The sequence below is a fragment of the Cicer arietinum genome, chromosome 7, assembly GCF_000331145.2.
Source record: "Cicer arietinum cultivar CDC Frontier isolate Library 1 chromosome 7, Cicar.CDCFrontier_v2.0, whole genome shotgun sequence".
NCBI classification, from domain to species: Eukaryota; Viridiplantae; Streptophyta; class Magnoliopsida; order Fabales; family Fabaceae; genus Cicer; species Cicer arietinum.
The window spans coordinates 5,538,475-5,558,421 of NC_021166.2; the positions used below are offsets into that span (position 1 = coordinate 5,538,475).

At 34.2% G+C, this 19,947-nt stretch overlaps 3 protein-coding genes across 6 annotated transcripts in view; 1 reads left to right on the plus strand and 2 right to left on the minus strand.

Annotated features, from left to right (window-relative positions):
* The first annotated feature begins 1,842 nt into the window (after window positions 1-1,842).
* Window positions 1,843-11,358, plus strand: LOC101492469 (uncharacterized). Of its 3 annotated transcripts, none has more exons than XM_004508296.4 (14): window positions 1,843-2,145; window positions 3,120-3,201; window positions 3,885-3,988; window positions 5,564-5,690; window positions 6,240-6,334; window positions 6,972-7,095; window positions 8,421-8,501; window positions 8,784-8,882; window positions 9,225-9,383; window positions 9,475-9,535; window positions 9,634-9,704; window positions 9,869-9,913; window positions 10,302-10,475; window positions 10,586-11,358. In XM_004508296.4, exons 1-14 carry the CDS (start codon window positions 2,108-2,110, stop codon window positions 11,129-11,131), a joined length of 1,806 nt encoding a protein of 601 aa, XP_004508353.1. In that variant the 5' UTR covers window positions 1,843-2,107; the 3' UTR covers window positions 11,132-11,358. The 3 variants fall into 3 exon arrangements, with proteins under 3 accessions (XP_004508353.1, XP_004508352.1, XP_073219807.1); XM_004508295.4 differs by having other exon boundaries at window positions 1,844-2,145; window positions 9,628-9,704; XM_073363706.1 differs by lacking the exon at window positions 1,843-2,145 and adding an exon at window positions 4,960-5,278 and having other exon boundaries at window positions 3,183-3,201; window positions 9,628-9,704.
* A 602-nt stretch (window positions 11,359-11,960) lies between these two features.
* On the minus strand, window positions 11,961-16,391 carry LOC101492593 (uncharacterized). 2 transcript variants are annotated; one of them, XM_012718034.3, is made up of 3 exons: window positions 14,551-16,387; window positions 12,685-14,193; window positions 11,961-12,585 (listed from the first exon to the last, which is right to left on the minus strand). In XM_012718034.3, exons 1-3 carry the CDS (start codon window positions 15,058-15,060, stop codon window positions 12,142-12,144), a joined length of 2,463 nt encoding a protein of 820 aa, XP_012573488.1. In that variant the 5' UTR covers window positions 15,061-16,387; the 3' UTR covers window positions 11,961-12,141. The 2 variants fall into 2 exon arrangements, with proteins under 2 accessions (XP_012573488.1, XP_073219806.1); XM_073363705.1 differs by having other exon boundaries at window positions 11,961-14,193; window positions 14,551-16,391.
* A 691-nt stretch (window positions 16,392-17,082) lies between these two features.
* The window catches only part of MAPK11 (mitogen-activated protein kinase), a 6,252-nt gene continuing 3,387 nt past the window's right edge, over window positions 17,083-19,947 (minus strand). Inside the window, exons 5-10 of the mRNA XM_004508297.4 lie at window positions 19,626-19,775; window positions 19,396-19,551; window positions 19,099-19,310; window positions 18,549-18,650; window positions 18,035-18,216; window positions 17,083-17,882 (exon numbers count right to left, since the gene is read on the minus strand). Coding sequence (XP_004508354.1) covers window positions 17,608-17,882; window positions 18,035-18,216; window positions 18,549-18,650; window positions 19,099-19,310; window positions 19,396-19,551; window positions 19,626-19,775 — 1,077 coding nt within the window. The 3' untranslated portion in view covers window positions 17,083-17,607. The remainder of the gene's footprint in view (window positions 17,883-18,034; window positions 18,217-18,548; window positions 18,651-19,098; window positions 19,311-19,395; window positions 19,552-19,625; window positions 19,776-19,947) is intronic.

The following is a 19,947-nucleotide window of genomic DNA, read 5'->3' on the forward strand; positions in this document are numbered from 1 at the left end:
TAATTTCAATTAAAAAATACTCACTATATCACATGTTTCAAATAGGATTATTTTCAGTGATCAAATAATTTTGAAAAAACAAACTTTTGAAAAGTGAAAATTGACAAGATGGAAGTGAAATAATTAAAACGGGTCACAAAAATTAAAAGTAGCTCATTTAGATGCAAAAGTGCGGGGAGGGAGGATTGTCACGTGCGAATGAAGGCGACGTGTGAGGGGAATCCGTCAGCACTACCACACGCCACCTTATCCACTTGGAAGCTTTGCATTCTCTCAGCCAGGAAGAGCCACGCCACGCCAATACGCACTTGCATTCTTGTCGCATACTAAAAAATAATTGGAAGGCAAATGCTACGAACATTCAATCTCCATTATTTGGGGCTAACAACCGAAATTATATTAAGATTGGATGATTATTTTAATGGTTTTATATTTGGAGAATAAAAAAAATTTAAACGAATTTTTAGATATATTTTGTCTCTATACTCTCTTCTAATTTTTTTCAAAATAAAAGGAGAATAAAAATTATTTCAAAAGATATTTTATTTATTTCTTCTCCTAAAAATAAACCAAACGTTAAAATATTTTGAGTTTTCTACTGGATCATGCTCAAATTAATAATCACACTTCTCAAATTCAAACTACATCAACTTAACTTCTATTTGAAAGTTAAATCATAATTGTTTATCTTCATTTTGTATTCTATTTGCAATTATGTGTTTGATGCACAAATGTGAAGATTGATGTGGAACACAAAAGTATCTCTTATAAGATTTGTAGTGTAATGCATTTTAATTATTTAATTCAAACTTGAGATTAGTGAATAAACTTTAACAGATCCAAATCATTTTCAATGATTATTTTGGTGGAAGCATCCTAGATAAAAAATAATGATCCAAACAATTTTATCTTAATGTTCTTTGAGATGTTTCCGATCAACTAAAATAAAGTTTCCATACATTATATTTCAATATAAAATTTATTTTAGTTATTTATCGTTTTTAAAAATTTATTTTTATATTTTATTTTTACAAAATTACACAAATTTATCTTTTCCTCTTTACCATGAAGTAGAAAAATCTATTTTTTAAAGTGTTAGTGTAAAAAAATAAAAAATAAAAAACACAATATTCTATTTGACGCAACAATAAATTTAACTCTCCTTTGAGAATTCATAATTCTAACTCTAAAATAAAAAATTTTGAGGTGAAGAAGACAACATTTAAAGAAAATATGCAATTGTAATTTTCCCTTATGAATATTGAGGTGCAATAGTGATTTTCACTTAGAAATTTTGAGGTGTGTCATTTCGATACACAAAATATACCACTGCATCCAACATTACACAAAATACACTTTCCATGTAGTCTATTTTCATTCTATGATGAGAGAAAATAATAATTAAAAATCTAAATGGTATACAAACGGTATAACATACTCTGTCAATATTAATTTATGAGTCCACCGAACATTTTTGAAATTAAAACCTATACACTATCAATATAAAAGTATTCTACACCAATAATCGGCTACATATTCACAATATGTCAAATAATAAACAGAAAAAAGTTATACATATAATTGTTTGTGTTAGCAAGTTTAGATTGATTGCCACTGAAAGTGCAAGTTCTTTAGTAGTAACATTTTTTAATTATTAAAACAAGTCTTCTATAATTAAATATATTAATAACATTAATAGTTATTACTGTCCGCAATTTGTCTTCTGCAATGCTTTTAAATTTAACATGGAATTGGAATGATTCTTGGTAAATCTGAAATTACACTTTTCTTAGTAATAAACATAAAAATAAAAACGTGACGTGCGAGATTGTGATATTCCTGTTTTCCAAGGAAGAGGAAAGAACAACTTGGAAACACACAGACCCAACCACCCAGCCACAATACCAAAAAGCCTCTCTCTCTCTCTCTCTCTTCTTTATTACCTCTGTCTGAAAAAACCGTCATCAACCACACTCTCTCTTTCTATTCATTTTCTTCTTGTTTCCCTATGCAAATTTATATATATGAATAATAATTGATTTATACGTTTAAACCATATTTGCTTGAAAAGTTCAAAGACATATATGATCTCGATCCTTTGAATATAATGGAACAGCTTGTTAACTTCATCATTCGTCCACCAAGGTATCAATTTCTCTCTCTCGCGATACCTTTTCAATCAAAATACCTTCTCTCTTTTTCTATCCTTAAATTCCTTATATGTTTTTGCTTATGCCTGTTATTGTTCATTTGGAAGAGGATTAAGATCAATATTCAATTCCAAATTTTGATTTTTACTCTTTGCCACGCCCTAACACACTTTTTTATTTATTTATAGAAGCTATGCTATTGCTATTGCTATCGTATCATGTTAACTTTGGCTTACTCTTATGGTTGAAAATTTGAGATCTATTTTTTATTCTTTCTAAACACCTGCTATTAAACTGTTAGTTTTTCATTTATTCCGTAGATTGTTTTCTTATTGATTTTATGATTTTGAAAGTTTGATACTTTACATGGTGCTCATATGGCTGTTAATGTTTATGCCTAATATTAAATTTCTAATTGCTTTATGTAATTAAAGTGAGATCTATAAAGTTAAGCGATACTAACCAGTAACAATAACTTCTTGTGTTTTGGTAACTCTTCAGTTGTGCTTCTGGCTCTTTGGTTTTTCTATGTTTATAATTGATTGTTGGAATGAAAGAATATTAGATATTTTGATTTTACACTTGATCAAAATAGTTTAGGCAAATGAGAATATAATGTATTGCCCAAATAGAGAGGCATTGCTTTAAGTACTTATTTACAAGAATTATAATGAAAAGGAACAATCTTTAAAATTTTGTGGTTATTAGAGGAAGCCCAGTTTCAATATTGGCTTTGAGTTGAGTTGTGACTGAACTATGCATGTTGTAGTCTAGTAATGTGTAGTATGCCTATTGCTACATTACATACTTCTACTTTGGGCCATCTCTTTGCAAGTGTGGCCTAAGATGGATTAACTTGTAATATCTACTGCCTCACTAATTGTTTTGCACTACTTTTTTCAAATTTAATTTCAACTTTTAAGTTTTGATTATTGTGATATTTTGATTGTATCCATTACTTGATTGCAGAGCTGAATATGACCCGAAAAGTGATTTATTAGATCAAGAGTTCATGTTGAGAGGGAAGTGGTATCAGCGGAAGGATGTAGAGGTAAGCTCTAAAAAGTAGAACTCTGTATGTTAGTAGAAGATTTTTTAGCATTGGCTACATGGAAATGCATTCCAAGATAGTTTTTATCTTATTTTATAGTTCATCAGTAAAGAATTCACAAATTTTAAATTCTTAATTCTCAATCACTGTCTTGCCATCTTTTTATTCTTAATATTTTCTTCATGAACTCTTCAAAGTGATCAATACTAATGGACAAAATTAGTGTCAAAAGAGTGAACCATTAGGCAGGCCATTATTGACTTCAATGAGGATTATGCACATGTAAAAATTAAAATTTGTGCAGTACCTTGGAAGACATGTCAATGATATTCTTGAACTATGCCAAAAGGCATACAGGTTCATGCTTCATAATGTTTGATCCGTCAATTTTTTATTGCTTTTAGAATGTTAGCACGAAAGGTTAAGTTATTTCCGTTTAAATAGTGAAATATAGTAAGATAAGAAAAATTATATTCTAGAAGAATTATTTTCATTCATAAAGGGGGTGTTTGTGTTTATGTGATGTTCTAACTTCTACAGCTTCTTTTGTTGTTGATTTTATTGTTTTCCCCATCACAAGCATTGTTTTAAAATCAAGTTATACTCTATCTATTTTTTTTCTTTCTTTCTTTCAAACCTACACGGTCAGCCTCTTATGTATATTGATATTTTGGCATTTGTAGATAAAAAACAGTAGGGGTGATGCTCTTCAATGCAGCCATTACATTCCTATTGTCAGCCCTGAAGGAAAGCCTCTTCCTTGTGTAATATATTGTCATGGAAACAGGTGACTGTAGGACAGTATGTTTTTTTTTTTTCGTTTGACAAGCAATTGTCATTTGAGTGCTAATTTTTTTCTGGGCATTTCAGATTCTCCTTTGAAGTTTATGCGTGTTTTTGTTTGCTCCCTTTTTTAACCTTTAAAAATAGGTCTATACCATCACTTCGTCTGTAAATTTTGCAGATGGTTTAACATAGCTATAATATAAGTGCATTTTGTTTGATTCATTTTAAGGAAAGGAGTTTGTTTTATTGGTACCCGCACTTTGGTAAATTTCAATTGCTAGATTGTCTGCACATTTTCCACTAAGGTATACAAATTATAACTTGAAATTAACGTGCATTCATGATATACTTCAGACCTTTCATTTTCCCTTTACTAGCTTTATAGATTTATACATTTTATAAGTTTGACAAGGTGATTGTATGAAAATCGGTGTATTTACACATCACAATGATAGTTTTATAATTCTGATCATAATTTATCATGACAAAATGAACATTCTCTTAGATCGCTTTGAGTATAAGACTGGCTATTCTAGCTCTCCTAGCATAAAATTAAATGAAAAGGTGATGATTGTGACATTTTTTTGAAAATTGGGCTTAGATCCTAACTTATTCCTACAAAACTGGCTTTTAAGATGAGCGATGTTCATCACTTATAACAGCTATTTTGATCATATCATCATCCAATGTGGCACTTTCTACACACTCCCTCACGTCCATAAGTGGACATTTGAAGCATGATCCAGGTGGCTTAATAACATATCACTCAATAAATCTAGGATAGTCTTTTTACGACCTAATTCATCCCCACAAAACCGACATGTAAGGTAAGGGACGTCCACCATTTATAGCAACTATTTAGGCCATACCATTATACAATGCAATACTCTCAAATACATTTAGGTATTAGTCATCTAGTTAGCTAGGTTATGATTGGTTGAGACTGAAGGTGCTGTTTGCACTGGAATCTAGGTATCTGTGGCATAAAGCAAAAGACTAAGGACGGGACGGGTCTGGAACTGGGACAGTGAGTCAATCCAGAAGCCGGAAAGCCGCTGGATGTGGCTGTTGCCAGCAGCCTCGGGAGATTATGCCCGCAATGGAGGTGGTTTTGCCGGAAAAGTTTTCTGAAATTTTTTCAGGTGGCGACAGTGGAAGGAAATAGGAACGCATTGGAATATGGCGAATAACAGTCGAGAGCAAAAATCGGAAAGAGAACATGGTTTTTAGTATTGCCTCTCTTTAGACTCTAGATACCATGTTGAATGAGAGAAAAAGAGAAAGACACATGGTAAAAGTTAAAACTGTGTCTGAACTGCACAATATGGTCTCTTTATATTGGGTTAAAAGCATTAAAATTAAATAATTATAAAATATCATCCCTATTTACACAATATGGTATGATATGCCTATCCTATACAATAAATACATGAACCCTAATCTTTAAGGACCCCAAATAATCTTATTTTCAACACCTTCTATGCGGTTCTTTTTTGGTCTGTATGTTTGGTGTTGTATAGTTTATCGATTTCAATTTAATAGGCCAATGCTGATTAGTTGCAATGTTTATTGACAGTGGATGTAGGGCTGATGCCAGTGAAGCTGCTATAATTTTACTTCCTTCAAATATTACGGTTTTCACTCTGGATTTCTCGGGATCTGGACTCTCTGGAGGGGACCATGTCACTCTAGGCTGGAATGAAGTAAATAATTGCTCATTAACCTTTTAAAATTAATCAGATCTGACTATTATATCATTGATATTGCTTAGTCTTATGACTGTCATTTATTCACCACGGGGAAGGGGAAATTTTCTCAATCTTTCTCCATTATTATAATGAGTGAGAAGCTCTATAAATGAAGGGCTAAATGAAAGTAATTTTTTTTTCCTACTGCAATCTTTCACACATATTGGCAACATCACTTAACTTTATGTAAAGATATCTTCAGGTAGCATACTGATGTTTTTGCATGTTAATTCCAAAATTAGTTCAAGTTAAATTCAGTAGAAGTTTTATTTGACTGCTATATCTATATCATCAGTGGAGATGATAAAACTTGCCATATGATTGGGGAGGACACTTATCCTTGATTCTTTTTATGTTATTCTTTTATCACAGCAGAACAATAAATGCTTTGGACTCATTATTACTAGGAGTTTGCATATACATAATTGCTACCATTTTCTTTGTTGTCACTATTTATTGTGAAATGACTACTAGGAGTTTGTTGATATTCTTGATTGTTCTCAGAAAGATGATCTGACGGCTGTGGTCAACTATCTGAGGAATGATGGAAATGTCTCTTTAATTGGCTTGTGGGGCCGCTCAATGGGAGCTGTAACCTGGTAGGTTTTCATCATTCTCTTATTTCCTTTGAACTTTACTTTGGAATGAGATTTTGGAAAGGTTTGCTTTTGAACATGGGTTATGTAGCATGTACCAATGAAGTGTAATATATTTCATAATATATCAATTCTTGCTGTATATTATGTACGACTAAGAACTGTATTCCGTAATTTGTTAGATACTGCCTCAATTGAGATTACATTATTATTTGGCCATGATTATAGGAAATGACTTGTGAAAGAAAGTTATCTATCATTACCGTGCATGGATTACAGTTTGTTAGGTGGTGGCTGAAATCACTTGTGAAAGAAAGTTATCCATCATTACCGTTCTTGAATTAGATTTTCTATATCACTAGTTTTAAACCCAAGGATGAAAAATCTAATCATATATTTATGTATGCATTTTTTGAACTAAGAAAGGAATTGAGACTTGAGAGTTCTGCATTCTGTAGACTTGTGGCGATGTTTTTTTGATATAGAAACTCGTGTTTATCTTAATTCTATTCTGATTCAAAACGTTTCACCATGTTAAGTGCACTCAGTTTATTAACTCTGGTTATGTAGCCATTAAGACTGCCATTTTGGCTTATCTAAATGGCTTTTCCTCATGCACCAATGGTGTTATTCCTTGCAGCCTTATGTATGGAGCTGAGGATCCTTCAATTGCAGGGATGGTTTTAGACAGCCCCTTCTCTGATTTGGTTGATTTAATGATGGAACTTGTAGATACATATAAAGTCCGTCTGCCAAAGTTCACTGTGAGTATCTTTCATTTTTTTGGGTAAAAAATGGTAATACCTTTTCTAGAAACAATATATCCAAATGTCGAATTTATAGTCTCATTTAATACTTTATCTCCTTTTACAGTGAGGTCGCATTGTCGCAAGAACTATCTTGAGTTTGTGGTGTGTATGTGATACTAAAAAGTTTGATTGTAGATGTCATATCAATACCAATGAAATTCCCTCCTGTCATTCTGAACTTATTACCAACTAAAGATGAAAATACCTGCAGTCTGCATTAGAAGAAATAAAAGGCGAATAGGCAATTTGGTCAGGAGCAGTTACTAACTATAGGACTGTTTTTGGTGGTTTGGCCAATAGAAATAGGGTGGATTGTAAAAAGAGAGTTGGAGGGAGCAGAGACATCATAGAGTATTGCGTGAAGGTTGGAGGTCTCCAGATCTCTCGTAAACCTGGAAGAGCAAAGAGGAGAAGTTGCATGCCTCTTGAAAAAGTATCATTTGATACAGTCTTAGGCATTCTTCAATAAAGTCCTATCTGTTTGTTATGTTTACCTGGCCACTCTATCACAGTATTTGAGGGCCTGCCAAGTACCAACAAAGGGCCTCAAAACCTTCACCTATAGGCATTATGTAATGCTGTAGTGGAATATTCCCCATTTTGTACTTCTTGCCAACCATTATATGTGCTAATTCTCTATTCATATTGTGTGTATGTGTATTTGCCCCAAAACCATTTATTATTTCTGGATAAACACCATATAAACTCAGGAAGCTTTTAAGCAGTGGATTGGTGGTGTTGTGTACCACTTGTCAAAAACATAAAGACGGCTATGCCATACAAAATTTCTTGTCAAGTAATGTACAATGTTTAACCAAAAAGCTGTTATTGCCTTGCATAAGTTTGTCAAGGAACCTATTAGTTTATCACTTGGAATGTTAGGACTTCTGATAACTTGTAGCCTTGTAGGAAACCTCATATGACATGTCTATGTTCCTTTAAGCTTCCAGAGGAGGTTGCGTTACTTACAATCATTTAGTTATACAAACCCTTTTCAATTTATTATGGTCTCTGCTGCTGCCGCCACCACAATTGATTATTATTTTTGTTGAGAGGGTAGCAAATATCTGAAATATGATGTGTATAGTTCACATCATCTGGCTAACATCTGATTTAATTCCATTATTACTTGTTTTGTTTTTATCACATGAATAAAATGTCATTGCCATAAGGACTTTCCATTTATTGATAAATCATTAATTTGTACAACTACTAAATAAATTGTCAGTGCCAGTACTTACTGTTATGCTGATTCTGTTTCATGTTTCTTGTTATTACAGGTGAAGTTTGCAATTCAGTACATGCGAAGAGCAATCCAAAAGAAGGCAAAATTTGACATAACGGACCTCAATACCATTAAAGTCAGTTTCCTTAAATTGTATTGTTGTTATTGCTAATTATTTTTTTTAGTAGATAAGGTTCTTTAATGAAAGAAATTGCTATTACTTGCCCTTTTTATGAAATGATTGACTGGTCCTACATAAAAAAGTGATAAGCTATGTTTTTTCTCATTATTTTTATGTTCCTTACAATATGTGGTCACATGCCACATGTTTTTGCAATATCTGATTTTGTCCAGATTATGCAAAGCAGAAAATCAAAAGAAATGAAATAATGTGTATACCTATTTGTATGCATTGCAGGTAGCAAAATCTTGTTTTGTTCCAGCTCTACTAGGGCATGCCATTGACGACGATTTTATACACCCGCATCACTCCGATCGTATATTTGAGGCTTACATGGTGAGTGTCTTGATAATAGTTCCTTTATCAATAAAAATAGTAATTACTATCTAATTTACAAATGTGAACTTTATATTCGGTTGGGATGGTCTAAGTCCTCATTTTGTAAACCTTTAGAGCAACGTTGCTGCTTTTGAAATTACAAAATATGTTCTCTAGATGTTTAAAGTTGCTTAAATAGGAGGCGTTTGATATATATTTCTATATGTGCTAGTGCTATTTCTTGATATATATTTCTATATGTGCTAGTACTATTTCAATCAATCGCCCTCTGTTTTATATTAAAGTAAGTTTTTAAGTCCTGCAATTTGGGTCTTCAATATGGGTGTCTGTGCTTTGCAGGGAGACAAAAACATAATTAAATTTGAGGGAGATCACAATTCCCCACGTCCTCAGTTTTACTTCGATTCCATAAACATCTTTTTTCACAATGTTTTGCAACCTCCCGAGGACGAGGTTGGGGAATCATTTTTTGACCCCGTGAATGATTACTTTGGTAAGGTAAAATCAGCAATGCATATCATTGGTTACATTTTGATCAAATTTCCCGGTTATGTATTGAACATTTTTAAAAACTTGACTCTTTACTCAGGATGCATGGAGATCTGTGCATGAATTAGGCTACAACAATGAATCATCATCTAAAAACAAAGGCATGATTCAAGTACCTAACTTAACTATTTTTCTGTGTGTTTTTTACTATGATATTTTTTTAGAAATCTCTTAACCTTTTTTATTTTTTTAGATGCAGAATCATCAACTAGCAGTACTGTTGATGCTATTGAGCAAGTCCGTTCAAGACGACCGATGAGTAGGATGGAGGTTTGTAATTATAAGCTCTCAGATGTATTTAAAAAAATATTAAAATATACCTTTCAGTGGCTGTTTGATCTATATGATGTTTTCAATTTTATTTGAATTCTTTCAATGGCATGGTTTAGTTTTTCTTTTATTTTTTTGAAATAATATTGCAAGACTTTTTTCAGGTTCCATCTGATATTTCTTCAAAAGATGAACAGTGTGTAAAGGAGGTATTTCCTTTTCACTTTTTTTATACTTCTTTTCTTCACACACACACACACTTATGTATATATGTATTTATTTGCTATAAAGTATAAACTATGACATGTATGGCTGTGATACATTAGTAGGATAAGATTATCGGTAATCACAGACAATGGAACATTTACTTGTGTTTTGTGCACTACATTTTTTTTCTGCGTGGTGGATGACCACTACCAGTTACCTACTACCCAGGAGGACCTAGTACTACCTGTGCTTGAAGAATGTAATTCAAATATCTATCTTTATGTTGGAACTGATGAAATAGTATAGAAGCAAGAAAAAGTATATAATCGAAGGATTTTAACCACAGAAATGAACTGGATTCTTACATTTGCATGATTTTCTTTCAAGCAGGAAAAGAAGTGCGGTGATACTTCCCCATCGTCTTCATCCATGATAAGCTTTGAGTTGTCAGATGGCCATCTCTATGGTCCCCATGTTCCTTCCGTGTTGGAGGATGATCAGTATGTAGAGTATCAACTTCAAGACCTTGCAGGTTTTCCATCTAGTGCAGAGGAGGAAGAAAGAGTGAGTCAACTTGATGACTTTACTTGATCTAAATACTACCTGATCAACAGAAATGAAAAGAAATTGGATTCAGGGATTTTACTCCAGTTTGATTTGTGTATGATATTCAGATGCTTATGGAAGCAGTAATGGAGTCACTGAAGGACCTGAAAGTACAAAATCCGAAGGCAGAACAACCACCTGCCAGTAGTGTTGCTAATGTATCTGTAGAGCCATCAGATAAAGATGAATCACATGCTTCTTCACAGGTGATTTGTAGACCTATGAAGAAAGAACCTTCTCCAGTCAAACACAGCATAGATTCAAAATCTAAAACCATTTCCACTGCACCGCAAGAATTTGTACCGTTGAAAGCTGAGCCACATACCATTTCAGGGAATCATCCCCAAAGTTTGACTTCCAAGCCAAGTCCAGTCGGGGGAATGCAGCCTCCACTGCAGGACAACACATTATCGGTAACCCTAACCGAGTCTAGCAATACAAGTGGTTCAGCTCGCAGTGATAGTTCTGCTAGTTTACAAAGTTCATCCAACACTGACATATCGCATAATACGAGAGCCACAGTAACTGTTGTCAGGAATCCTGCTGGCCATGTCATGGATGGCTTAATGCGTCGTTGGGATTTCAACTTTTTCAAAAATAGTAACAGCCGGTGAGACTTAGAGGTTCCCTTTTATTCATGGTTGGTTATACATTGTACTATTTGTAACTAAAGAAGAAAAAATCATAGTTTGTATCAAAGAAATAGGTTTCTCGTGTGTAAATTTAGTAATGTTCAGTTTCTCATCTAACAAACCATCCAATATTCCTTGGTTGTAAGTGAGGATGCAAATATGTTATTTCGATTTTGTGAATTTAAATGGGGAACAATCTTTTTCCAGTATTGCAGGCACATTTTGTTAACTAAAGACTGGGGTAGTTGGTTGTATTCACTCGTTTTATCTATTGGTGTACACACCTTGGAACTGTACTGTTGATTATGAGATCAAAGTCAGAATCATAGGATTCTGATTTTGTACAGTTAATATTTACGATGTATTAATTAGTATTTCTGGTTTAATTTTATTTTTCATTTAGTGATAGCATTTATAGAGAAAATCAGTTTCTTAATTTTCAACTCTATTTAATTTTTTGTTCTATTTATATCTTCTCATGTAATCCATTTTAGTATCAAGTGAATGTACAATCATTTTTTCGCATGAATAATTCTGGATGCAAATTATTTTTTTTTATCAATTCATACCACTTTTACTGCAAACAAGCTCATTCATGTTTCAGCTGGAGCTTTTCAACATTTCTATTTTATATCGACAATACTGTTTTCAGTTAGAGAAAGTTAGTCACGTCTGATTTCTTTTTGGTTTGGTCTAAATGTTGACAAAGGACGAAGACATCAAAAGTAAAATTCATATTATAGCTTTTGTTTCTTTGTCGTAAATAAAAAAAAAAATTGATGAAAGAGCCAGGAAGTAATGTACTTAACAATAGAGAAACAGTGTGAGTAATTTATTTCATGTGCAAAATGTATCTGAAAAATTAATGAATAAGTTGTTTTCCAGCCCCAAAGAACATCTTGGAGAATCTACTGCAATTTATCAACACATTTGCATTGGTTGCTCTATGTCGACGTAGTTAACTGATTTAGTTAACCGATTTTGTAATATATTTAACTATGGTTGATAGTTTGCCTATCTTCCATCAATTCCAGTGCTGTCTCAAACAGTGACTGAGTTGTGAGCTTGTGGCGGTTCATTCCAACAGTACCACAGAAAATATTGAAGTTCTCAACCTCTGATGTGGTCTCTAAGGCACTTTCCAATACTTCCTTCATTCCTAGATCTTTGAAGGTATATATGTGTTCTTCTTTGTCGTTCATCATGCAAATTGCTAGCTCTACTGTGAATCTCCTTATCCTTGGGACTTTAGTTGCAGGACATTTGTGTTTCTTAAGAATTTCAACTAATTTACTTGCAAGTTCAGCCTTAGTGATTCGAGCTTCTTTAAATAAAATTCTTGATTCATGAGAAGTCATGTATTTGAAAACATTTGCTGCTAGTCCAGTCATCACTTCTAGTATCTTGTTTTCTTCTGACATGATTGCTTGAAGTATCTGCATATGGTTGAGAAATGTCAAAAAGATTATCAAGATTTTTCGTGTTTTTACATATACTGGTAGCCCAAAAATATAAAGGTAAAAAAAAGCACTTACTATTGGTGTTGCGGTTGTTACTATCCTTAGTTGGTGGAAACATTCTGATCCACTATAGATGCATAGATTTGTTAGAATTCTAGCTGCATTGACGCGAATCAACGGAACTTTCAATGCTTCTACAAGTTTTTCCATCAATTTCAGCTTCAAAATTCGATGACAGTTACTCTTGCTTTCTAATGCTAGCATTGCTAGGGCCTCACCAGCAACAACTGTTACATGTTTTTGATCTTCTGTTATGCTGTGTTTGAAAAATATGTTGAACAACTCTTGAAGCACTCCACCTGTAGCCCCGATTCTCTCGGTTGCATCGCCTTCTAATGCTAGGCTGGTTAAAATCTCTATGCTCAGTTTCTGTAGAAGGGGATGTTTCTCTCCATTCCACAATATATCTCTTATATTACTGATAGTGAAAACTATCTCTGATATCGATCTTCGAAGATGTCCCACAGTGGTGCCTATTGAGCAAGCCAGCATCTTCAACAGTTGCAAAGATCTCTTGACAGTCAGAACTTGTGATGGAGTAACATTTTCACTGATCAGCAACTTTTCTTCAGCATGTGTTAAATCTATGATCTTTGGAAGAAGGCCTCTGGTATTTCCAATCTTTCCACAGTTGTCGTGGTCGCGTGCAAGTTTTTTCAGTATGAGAAGTCCCAAGTGGTTAAATGTCTGGAAAACATGATCTGGATAATCAAATTTTAGGTTCTTTTCCCCAATTTCATCAGCTGCAGGAATCAAACTCCTGTTAGTATGTAGAAGAGAGGATATTGATTCCATAGCTCCCGGTATACCGGCTATTCGGAGAGAGTTCTGTTTCATACCAGCTAGTTTCGATAAAATATTTGCAGCTGACAGCCTGATGTCAACCTCCTTATGATCTGTCCAATTCAACATCTCAATTAGTCTCTCTACAACTGATATGGAGGTTCCAATCTTTTGAAGGGTATCCTCAGAAAATCGCTCGCTGACCGAAAACTTCCTAAGAATTCTTGCTCCAATGAGCTGTTCATCAGGGGAGTTAGAAGCCAAGAGATCCATAGCAAAACTGACCAAGTCCATTTTCAAGCCATCAAATATGCTTCCATTGACACATCTTGAATAGGCATCATAAAAGAATCGTCTAATCGAAACCATTCCGGACGGCCCCAATTCACACTCATTGTTAACCTCTTCCAACAGTTTACAATAGCTGACTTGCCATTCCCAATATGCTTTTTCCATTAGAAACAACAAAGCTTCTGCAAGAGCCAAGGAATAAAAGATAAAGAGAGCCCGCTTCCTTTTGTTTGTGTCTGCATTTGCCACCCCTCCAAAATCATGCCTTACAAACTTTATTGATGAGAGAACCACACAAGTTGTTGCAGAAATAAGTTGAAGCCAGTAGAGAAGTCTGCTGACATGCCTTGAAAGAAAAAACCATTTAGCATATGGTAGAAGTGGAACTTCTGAGCTACTCCACATCCTAGCTGGTGTCCTTAGGTTTGCTAGATCTTGTGTCCGGAAATGCTGCAAAACTCAAACAAGAAGAAGATAAAAGAAGATGATGAGTGCACAGAGACATTTTAAAGCATGTGTGAACACGGTAAGCTTTAGGACCGATTCGTCCCACCAGTTTATGCAAACTGGATGCAATAAGGATAGCTGTGAATTCCCTTTAAGGTACTTTATAATCCTTGAAGTGAATTGTTTACTCACTTTAAATGTATTGATCAATGATATTTTACAAAATATAATTTCCTCAATTACTCTTGTGCAATAGAGAAAAGAAAAAATGATGTAAAATAATTTTGGCTTATCATTAAGGATGAATTTATAAAAGCAACATTCCAAACATTTATTTAGATATTCTCTCACAGGGTTTACCTCAGCAGTCTCCATTGTGTCTGTAGTATTGTGCTTTGAAGTGGAAATCATTTCCTTGAAACTTGTGATTCCAATTCCAACATCAGTAATGGACCATGTGGCTTGGTGTTGCCATTCAAGTTCATGACTCCTACTGAAAATTCTAGTGCTTTCAACTAAAAGTATGATGGTGATGAACCAAAAGTCAGTTTTTTCTAAGGTGATAGCAAAACCTCCAAGAAGTACAACAGTTGCCCAGATAAAACCAAGAGTTCCCAAACCAGTTGCTGCTTTTTCAAGCATTGCAAGCTGAAGAGCAAAAAGGGTCAGCTTCTTTTCTGGTGCTCCATTTATTGAGATTGTTGGAGAGACCGAATTAGCCGTACTGTCACTTTCTAACTTCTCAATGCTACTCAATCCACGAGGCTCGAACATTGTCGTGTTTGAGCTACCGGTTTCGCTCAGCCTTTGAACTTCACCAACTTGTATATGAATGCTTCCCTCTCCTTCCATAACAAGATTGTGATCCATGGTATAATGAGTAGTAGTGACTAGTGACAAATTAGTCTGAACTATATAAATACTACTTAGCTTCTGATTCTGAAAAGAGATTCTTGTATATATATATATATATAGAAATGATTGATGTCAATTTATAGACAAGGTGTGATGAAGATGAATGTTATCGAGAATGGTGAGTTTTATTATACATTAATGATGAGAATGAGAATGTCAAGCTTATTTTCTGCAGCATGTTTAGGAAAGAGTAACGTTAAGCTTTTCTTTCCACCAAAATTTCTATGAAGTTGGTTATGCTTTTGTAACACAACTACTTAGAGAAAGGGTTGACTTTTCATTTGTCTGTCTATCTGTCTTTTGTAAAGGTTGTTTCCTTTTATTTGCAGAACGTTTTTTGTTAGAATCAAGTTAAGGTATTATAGTACATGTTTGTCCTCTTCCAAATGATGAGAACTGTCGTTATCTCATTAATTAGTAGATTATTACGTGTTCTGAATGTCAATGATAAACAAATAATAACTCAAACCACATACACGGACACTATTTTTTCTCTTTTTTTTTCTTCCTATTTCTATTAGAAGAGTTGTAGACTTCTTCAAATCTGACTGCATAAATCTCAAATTAAAAGCATTGACTTGATTTAATCACAACAAGTTGTAGTTTTCCAACTAGTAACCTTATAATAAAAATAAATATGTAAAAAATGACGTGACTTGAAATGATTGATTCTTTTCAATTTATGAAGCTTAGGTGTGTCTCTTCCTTCTGGCTAAATACATTATTTATTTATGCATGTTGCCCCTCGATAGAGAAGGATATTCATTTTCATTATTCATCATTCGACCCATTTCCTGGTAAAGCATTCAATACAAAGCACATACTGCATTTTTTTAGTTGTCACTTAAAAGCAATCACTTGGAATAATGGGTCGTATACCAGCTGGCCTATAGTCCAATAATTTGTAAGGAAAAAATATTCATATTTGTATTTCTTGAATGAAAGGAAGTAATAATAACTATAACAATGCAGGAGTGACATGACACAGCCATAGAGAACTTGTTCTTCAATGTGAAGTCAACTGGGTTTAGAAGTTAACCAAACTTAACAACAATAACCTCCACAATCTTGGTGGGTGGATATGACCAAGTTGCATGCTAATTTTCAATCAAATATGGCCAAATTCAATTGAAACAAATAGTTCAACAAAAACAAAAATTTGAAAATGAATATATTAAATTGTAAATCTTGACATTTCATTGCATTGTACCGAGGTACTCTTACAATCACAATGATACATCAATTTTATTAAACTTTAAAAGTGTAATTTTTACCAATATTGTGGTGACCCTATGTGATTGTACTAAACTTACTGTCAATTCAAATATACATTTAAAATATTTATTTTTCAGTCTTATGTTATGTTAAAAATTTCACTCTTAAGGAGTGAAATATGCAGTGGTTCTTTACACAACCCTGCTAATAAAATCATTAAATTAAAGAGATCTATCCCTCAGGATCATATTTGCTTATTGTTAGTGAAGATGAATGGAGAAAACAGGAATACCAGCAAGCAAAAATGGCCTAACACAAGGAGAACCTGTTGAATGGTTAAATATGCATTCATGAGATGCATATGGTTCCAGGGGAAAAAAATAGCAGAACAGCCTTGATCATTCCATTCCGAAAACAAAAAAATTGCATGATTATTTATGATTGAATGCATGAGCATGTAGTTAATGCAACAATTGCATAGAGTTTCACCAAAAAAGTATGATAGAGATGGTCACTTGTCACAGCATTTAACTTTTTGTCAATGACTGCTCATTTATTATTATCCATTACTAAAAAGGAAAGGTATAGTTCGAGATTGCATGCAATCAACGATTTCACGCGTTCATGCAACCAGTACATTAGTAGTCGTTGGATTAAGATTAAAGGGTTCAAATTTGATATTTTAGTTTAAAAGAAAAAAAAATCAAAATCTACATTGAAATCTAAACCTTCTAATTGCCACCTATGCACAAGCAATCCAAATCATTTTGAAGGGAGGCAGCTCTTGCATTACAATCTGACCAAAAGAACGGTTACAAACTGTGGGCCCAAAAGAAGACATACAAGAGGGATGATGAGAGCAAGACCCCTAATAACTGACAACAGATAGCACAAGAGATTCGGTGAGCATACATGTGAGAAAGAATCCATTATTTTGATTATAATAAAACTACAAATATCATTGTTGTGTTGCCCAAAAATGAGAGCAATACCAATGGCTTACATTCTGCCACAAAGAGAACAGCACAAACATGTAGCAGTAACTGCAATGTCTTCATTTCATGCCTTTTTAAGATCTCTGGTAGCAGTAACTAGAGAGCAAGACAATCATAATCAGACACTGTGGAACCTTCCAAACCTTAAATCAGTGACGCAAATTGTAAGACCTAATAAAAACATCAGCTAGAGACTTCATTAGCCTTTTAATCCTTTTGGCTTTCCCAATGAATGATAGCAATTTGCCTGGCACAAGGAAGCTTTCAGCCACAAATTTAAAATATCGAAACTCTACCAGTTACCGCCAGCTCCACCATGAGCAGCAGCAGCAGCAACTTTTTGTGCTATGTATTGAGGCTTCGACTGAAGTCCATTTGAACTCTCAATGCCATCTTCTGCTCTCTCATTTTTACAGCTTGGATTCCTCTTAGGATATGAACAGCTTGAAGCAGCATACTGGACTGCAACAGATGGATTTCTAATCGTCCTCCGCTGCTCAGACCCTGCTACCCCACGGCTGTAATGCAATGCGGAACCAGCAACTTTTCTAGGCCGTGCAGCAACACCTGAAGCAAGTGAAACCACAACGAAAGAAACAAATTTAATTCTTCATTCGTGTATAATGCCTCATCAGTAAGCACAATCAAAAACAATTCCTGCTGTGCACACATGAAAAGCAGAAAAGAAGAGAGAAAAGAAGGAAAAGCAAAATACACACATATATCAGTCATCACTCCTTGAATATTTTGAGGGGCTAGTAGCGGAAGCCTGTTCATAGGGACAACTCCAGTCCTATCAATGGTCGGCTTCTCAACTTCTTTGATACAACACTTGGAGAGATCATCTGCTGCAACCTCGGCCATATTCTGTCTTGAATCGTCTGAATACAACACACACTGCCTGCATTCACAGCCTCAGATCAGCACAGCTGGTGGTTCAAGAGTCGATAAATGGGCGTTTTGACAATATAAATGAGGACAGCAAAAGAAGAAAAGCCACATCAATGTTGTCAATTGTAGATCACGGAAAATAGTTGTTTGTTCAAATTCCGCTATGCATTCGTGTTATAGCACCGCTATAGCCGTTATTTGACAATATTTTATACTAAATAGCGAATTGTGGAACAATAGTTGTTTAATTTATGCTATGCAATTGTGCTATAGCGCTGCATTGTTTGCTATTTAACAACGTTGAACCGCATTTTCAAAAAACTTTCAAAATAATTAGGATACCTGGGTAATGATGCATGTTGCCTATCAAGTGGACTAATAGTTCCACCTTTTCCATAATGCTCCTCAAGGTATGCAAATTGCTTCTTGAAGTGGTCCACAGCACTATTGATACATGTTACAAATAAGGAGAGAGAAAAGAAATCAAACGATGAACTGACATACTATATAAATTAGGTTTGCAAATTTACAAGCAACCATAAAAGCGGGAAATTTCAGGTAAACTTACATTTTGACTAGTCTAGGTAGAACTAGAAGTATCTAATAACATTAAACCTAAGTATTCAAAAGAAATATTTACGAATTACGATACTTGAGGGTCTAGAGAAGAACAGCTAGACCCTTAAATATTATAAATATTTCTCTTAACCAAAATATTGACCAAATTTATCAAGTGTAATAGTTCAGTTTTATCAAGTGTAATAGTTCAGTACCAATATCTGAAAAAATATCCAACAATGTTTTTTATAAATTTATAGCTTGCAATAAGTGTTCTGAATCATGCAAGAAAAAAATTAAACAGCAATTTGGGTGCAGGTTTGGGCATCAATACCTTGGATACATGAATCCTGTTGGCTCTGCTCCTTCTAGATGTTCCTTTAACATCTTCGGATGGTACTCCAAAATCTCTCTGTAGATAAGCTCTCGCACGTCTTCCTTTGTTACCCTGCGCCTCTCAAATTCAAATTCCATCTTGCTAACTGGCTGAGCACAAGGCTCTCTCTCAAACTTGGCCAAGCCTTTAAAATAAGGATCCGCTAGAGCCTAACAATATCATCCATAATAATAATCTCTGTTAAAACTTATTTTGATGTGTGGAAAGTGAATTGCCGATGGATAAAAGTTCAACCTCTTCAGCAGTAGGTCGATCCTTAGGTTCAAATGCTAACATTCTTTCTAATACACGAAGAGCGAGGGGGTCTGCATTAGGAAACTTTTGGGAGAAAGGAACTGGCTTCTTCTTACGCATGCTGCTCAAGTATCTCCGAGCTTTCTCATTTCGTATCTGTTAATATTCTACCAAAGTTCTATTAAGTAATAAAATAAAACAATGTTAAAAGGATGGGCAATTGAACAGACCCTAGCAATAGCTTCAAGAGATGGTGTTCCAAGAAAATCAGTCATGATGTCCAATTGATGGACAACATTCTTCCCTGGGAAAAGCGGTTTTCCAGTTAAGAGTTCCGCGAAAATGCAGCCAATGCTCCATATGTCTATGGCTGGTGTATACTGCAAGAAAAAAAGTTTACAACCACAAGCAGCATATTATTCAAAGAATCATAAAGTTAGAAGACTATCCATCTTTATTTCACACACATGAGCAACCTATGTTAAACCTCACAAATTGTTAAGTGTAACAGAGTTTTAAAAACCACAGGATAATCTATCAAAAGAGAAAGGG

Excerpts from the sequence above, each read along its gene's own strand:
- LOC101492469 (XM_004508295.4), top strand. The coding sequence starts at position 2,108 with ATGGAACAGCTTGTTAACTTCATCATTCGTCCACCAAG. Across the intron at positions 6,335-6,971 it reads TCAATGGGAGCTGTAACCTG|CCTTATGTATGGAGCTGAGG; the intron begins GTAGGTTTTCAT and ends TATTCCTTGCAG. Across the intron at positions 9,384-9,474 it reads TGAATGATTACTTTGGTAAG|GATGCATGGAGATCTGTGCA; the intron begins GTAAAATCAGCA and ends CTCTTTACTCAG.
- LOC101492593 (XM_073363705.1), bottom strand. The coding sequence starts at position 15,060 with ATGGATCACAATCTTGTTATGGAAGGAGAGGGAAGCATTCATATACAA. Across the intron at positions 14,194-14,550 it reads ACACAATGGAGACTGCTGAG|CATTTCCGGACACAAGATCT; the intron begins GTAAACCCTGTG and ends TGAGTTTTGCAG.